This window comes from Citrus sinensis, chromosome 9, assembly GCF_022201045.2.
Source record: "Citrus sinensis cultivar Valencia sweet orange chromosome 9, DVS_A1.0, whole genome shotgun sequence".
Classification (NCBI taxonomy): domain Eukaryota; kingdom Viridiplantae; phylum Streptophyta; class Magnoliopsida; order Sapindales; family Rutaceae; genus Citrus; species Citrus sinensis.
Window position 1 is genome coordinate 2,295,178 of NC_068564.1, and position 5,505 is coordinate 2,300,682.

Genomic DNA, 5,505 nt, shown 5'->3' on the forward strand with positions numbered 1-5,505 from the left:
AGATCTGGTGGTCCCTCCTCCTGTTCGGTCCATTAGTTGGTAATGCTTTCTTCTCTTTCCTCCCTAACCCTTCCAACTGGTCTGTCTTGATCCGTGCAGCCTTCTCCTCCTCAATCTCGATGTCTCTTTTAGCCTGTTCGTATGCGGCTGCATACGTTTGAATAGCTGGGCTTCTCAAATTGTACCACAGCCTTCCTATCTTCACCCCTTCTTTCAGTCCCCTTAACGCCTGAGGGTGGTTGAAGGCTCCCAAGTCGAGGACAGCCCGATGAAACCTCTTGATGAATTCCCGAAGGGTTTCTTGCTCCCCCTGTTTCATGCTCTTCAGCTCCATCATGTCATCTTCCGGCGACATTGCCCCACTAAACTGCTCTGCGAATTCCTGGCACATCTGCTCGAAGGTTTTTATGCTGCCCCGAGGAAGTTTCCTGTACCATTCTCGTGCACGTCCCTCAAGGGATAGTGGGAACACCCTGCACCTTTGGGATGGAGATAATCCCTGGACCCCCGTTATGTCGTTGAAGCGCTCTATGTGCACCAGCGGGTCAGTTCTTCCCGAGTATCTGAGGTCGGGGAGGCGGAAATCTCTTGGAATAACTGCCCTCATGATCTCTGCTGCGAGCGGTGATTCCCCGTCCAGCATTATCCTCCAACCAGGGGCTCTGTTCCTCCCTTGCATGTCATCAATTATTTGCGCTAGCCTTCGCACTTCCTCCTCCAGCTGTCCTGCGCGACCAGGGTCGCGCGCTGCAGCTTGATCCCGCTCTCGCTCTGCATCATGTAAGTGTTGCCTCAGTTCTGTTTCCTCTGCGTTCACCACCCCGTCGCCCCCGTCACAAGTCTGTCTTCCCGGGGACTGCTCTCTTTCTCTATGAAATTCTCCCCGCAGAGGTACGTTACCTCTCTCACCGCCAAATCTCCCAGCGGTTCGACTTCTCTCCGCACTATCGGTACCTGGTGCCGCTCCACCGCCTCTCACCCTTCCCTCTTGGGTTACCCTTCGCTCGTTCCGCAGCTCATGCAGGATGGTTGTCAAGGTTTCCATCTGCTTTTCCATTCGCTCCATCCGGTCGAACATGACTTTTTCCCGTGCTTCGCTGATCACCTCCCTCAGCGTCACGGAATCGTTAAGCCTTATGTCACCCCCTTGTGCGCTACTTCCTCCTATCTCCATTGACTTTCGCTTACTCCACCCCTCTTCTTGCTACCGACAGAAGCTTTTTGCTCTGGATCCCCACAGACGGCGCCAAAATGTTGATGCGAGATTCCGGTTCTCCTCGTTCTACGACCAGGATCCCTGCTCGATCAACTCTACCACGACCAGGAGGTCTCCTAGTAATGCTTCTTCTCCGGATGTCCCTGCACACACAGACAAGTCAGAGTACGCCGGTTGTTCTCCCGGCGCAAACCCTCCGACGCTCAAGTCAGATATGAAGGTTTGGGGAACGCTTGCCACAGGTCTTATGGCTTTTTGTGGTTTTCTCTTTTATCTTAAAAATGCTAACCCTTTTACCTTCGTTGGCTACCTTTTTATAGGCTTCCTCTGAATCTCAGTCTTCCGCTCTTTTCGAGACGGTATGGGACTCCAACTGCTGCGTTATGGGCAAAACATGGGATCTAGCGTGTTACGCCACGGTTCAGGGGAAAGCGTGGCTGCCACGGCTCTGTGAGACCTTGCGTGTTACGCCACGGTTCTGGGGAAAGTGTGGCTGTCATGGCTCCGTGAGATCTTGCGTGTTACGTCGCGGTTCTGGGGAAAGCGGGGCTGTTGTGCCTAGGTTCTCGTGCTGGAGAGCGCGTCTTGCCAACTGCCGTCGACCGGGTCTCCTCGCCTCTCGGTCTCTAGCCGGAATGGCCTCATGCCTTTTATAGGAATTGGCCTCGCGGACGACAACATCGTGGACGAGCAGGATGTTTCTGCTCCTGTTCTTCCACGCGCCAGGCTTTAACGGAAAACACCGGTGCGCAGAACTCCGCCATCAGATGTCTGCTCGTCATTCCTGGTCCCTTCGACGCATTTGTCCCAAACAGTATCCCTCCCAAACAGTAAGTAATGGTATATTTATAGATTATAAATATTTATTAATTATTTTGATTAAAATAAATATTTTTATTTGTTATTTATTTTATTTTAATTATGTCTATTTTGTTCAAGTTAAAGTATGAAATACAAATTGGAGATAGACATTTTGACAGATCATTCAAGCTCTCAAGTTTCAACATTTGTATAGGTTTAAATTCGTAATTTAGTTAACTTTCATGTATTATTTTTTAAAAAAATGAGATTTTTTTTAGTGTGTTATATTTTAAAACTTTGAATGTATTATTCTATTTTTATTTAAATAATTAATTTTATTTAAATTTTATTCAATTTTGAATTTAATCAATGGTAAAATAATGTTTATATTTTTTTTATTTAATTAGTCCATAGGTTGAACAAAATTAAAAATTTTAATTCACAAATCAATCTACAAAATGGTGGATTAAACATAAATTGGGTTAAATTTGCATCCAATCTACAGACATATAAATTGAATTTAGATTAAATTTCACTAATGTGTGGATTAAATTAAATTAAAAATTTATAATTTATAAAATAATGAATCGGATATGAATTAGTATTAACAGAATTTAGTCCACAAACACCCTATTATTGCTCCCCATGAGTAATTCACCCCCTACTCTTATCCCAAAATTGGGAAACTGCCGTATAATAGACATAAATGTGTTCATGAATGGCTAAAAGTCCATCCGCTTTCTCTGTTGAATAACTTTTTTTTTGGGCATGAAATTAAGCAGCTCGATCGCGACAGTGGCAGCAATTAATGACTGCATCTTTGTTTGAAAAATGATCTACAAGCACCTACATGGTTCTAGTAAAATTTCATCTACACTACATACGTACAGCTTCGCATAATTCATTTGAAACATGCGATTAAGGTCCAAGATTTGATTTGATGATAGAATTGATCAAATGGGCTTTTCTTTTGATTTGATGATAGAATTCTTTTATTAGTTAAGCTCATAATAAGGAATATATACGAAAGACATTTTAACCTCCAATTAGACTTTGATCAGAGAGAAACTAGAGAAAAAGGACATTTTCCTTCTATATATTAACCCCTTCAATAGTAGTGACTCAACTGATGCTATTAAGAAATATTATGTTATGTTTTGATTTTAGTGAGTCGTGTGTTTGCCAAGCCTATGCACACTACCCCTCTTGTTGTGACCATCCTTCCTTCCTCTGTCTGTCTTGCAAGACTCAATAAGCGAAGTTGCCAGAAAAACTCACTTGGAGATCTCTCTCTCTCTCTTAAAAAAAAAATTAAAAATTTTTTTAAAAAAAGTAATTACTTATAAAATTTGGCTTTATTGCACTATCTAAGCTTTTAATTGTTTTTGTTAAGCCTTTTCCTTCTTAATAATGGATTACGAATCATTTTCGTTTTTGGCATGGCAGCACACTTTGGTTTGAAATTATGCTCCAACATCACCAAAAGAGTTGTGAAAATTGTGACATCTTGATAAGAAGATTCAGGTAGAATAGTGGACGGTTAAGATGTACAAATAATGAATAATGATTAATTTCATATAAATCTATAACTGTTGCTCGGAGCTGAGAGAGACCTATCATTTGATCAGCTTATGTCAAGATTTTGGATCCAAAAGCTAAATGAAGTATTTAGCACCACGATGATGGCGAGGACTGTTGTGAAGACTGTGATAAGGACTTGGAATTTAATATTAAAAGCCGCATTTTTCCCCTCTACTTGTTTGGACCATATATATTAGTCTTGAAGCCTCAACATTTATCATGTGGTCGTGTCCACGGCCGCAAAATCTTGCTACAGAAATATTTTATATTTATGGTACGAACTTCCATTTTTTTCAACTCACGAAATTATGAATTTGAACAGTTTTCTTTTCAATTTTTCCTGATGGTTGACTAAGCCACCGGTTGGACATTAAATGAAGTGTAAGGCATGCGTTAGTTGGAAAGGGGTGGTTTAAGTCTTTAAGAATAGGTGATCAGAACGATCGCCTATGGACTATGGTCTTATTTTTTTAGAAGGCTTTAATAAAGATTTTTTAAAAAAAAATTAGGTATTATACGAAAGTCTATCAGACATCTTTTAGTTAATAATTATTTTATAATTAAGATTTTTTTTTGGGGTCCCTCTATGATATAATTTTTTTACAGTATCAATAGTGTAAGTAATATTAACTATTAGATTTAATCAACAGTGCACATTATATTTATTAATAAAAATTTTAATTATTTTTAAAATAACATAACTGGTTAACAAAGTGGTCGGGAATTCTTAAAAAAAGTGCTGGATCGTGGAGCTGGTAGAAGTATGAGAAATTTCAATGACCACCCCTAGAGTTTTAAATATTCTCACATTTTTACTTAAATAATATATTTCATTTAATAACACAAAATTCAATAAAAATATATTATTTCAATTAAATATATGAACATGCATACAAAACCCACATTCATGGGAATGTTTCATTAGACTTTTAAAGTTTATCTTACCTATGTATCTTAAACTATTCATTATCAACTTTTCGTAATTTTATTAAATAGAAATTTTAAGCAAAACAAGAAAGAGTGACAATATGTAATTAATTTGAAGATTTAATGTAAAACTCACAATTGCTAAAATAATGCTTAAATTATATCATTAATGTTATAAGAGAATTTGATTATCATGTAATCAAACTAATTTCAAAATTTATTTTGAAAGCATGCAAAACTAATTTCAAAATCTATTTTGAGAGCATGCGAACGGATGTAGTCTCTACTATGTGATTTTTTTTTCTAATTTATGGCCATGGAAGAGAATTGGAAGATCCATATTTGTCCAATAGTGAAATATAAATAATAGCTCTTCAATTTCTCATGTGGTATATATATTTCATTGGCTTATTAGCATACAAAACTATATGCAAGTGTTAAAAATTGGACTACTGCATGAAATGTCAAGTGATATATTTCGTTTGACCTTAGATTAATTAAATGCCTATATATGGTTTACTTTTTTTTTTTTGAAGTCTGTTATACACAGATATTACTGACATTACATCAGACATTACAATTAATAATTACAATCATACTATATAACTGGGACCACCGCTATACATTGACATATTGAAGCACTTGCTCATATATTTTTAAACCCTCTCTAATATTCGAGGGGTGCCTACTCCACTCACATTACATTTCATAAGGGAGAGACTGTCTCCACTCAATTATGTTGATAATTGAGGGAGTACTGAAATTAACCCCCGTAAAGCTCTTATAGAGGCTCGAACCCTTGCACTCAACATTGTAAGTGCAAGGCTTCTCCCATTGGACCAAATGCCCATTGGTCTATACATGGTTTACTTCATTAATCTAAAAATTAATTTTCACTGATATTTATATGTGACATATCAATTCATAATATATCGAGGTAATTACGATTTTAATTTCCCTTCTATTAATAAACTAGAAAA

At 38.1% G+C, this 5,505-nt stretch overlaps 1 protein-coding gene across 1 annotated transcript; it reads left to right on the forward strand.

The window, feature by feature from the left end:
* The first annotated feature begins 1,292 nt into the window (after positions 1-1,292).
* LOC127900067 (uncharacterized) lies at positions 1,293-2,039 on the forward strand. Its single transcript, XM_052434511.1, has 2 exons — positions 1,293-1,436; positions 1,537-2,039. The coding sequence occupies exons 1-2, from the start codon at positions 1,431-1,433 to the stop codon at positions 1,870-1,872; spliced, it is 342 nt and encodes a 113-aa protein (XP_052290471.1). The 5' UTR covers positions 1,293-1,430; the 3' UTR covers positions 1,873-2,039.
* Positions 2,040-5,505: the final 3,466 nt, after the last annotated feature.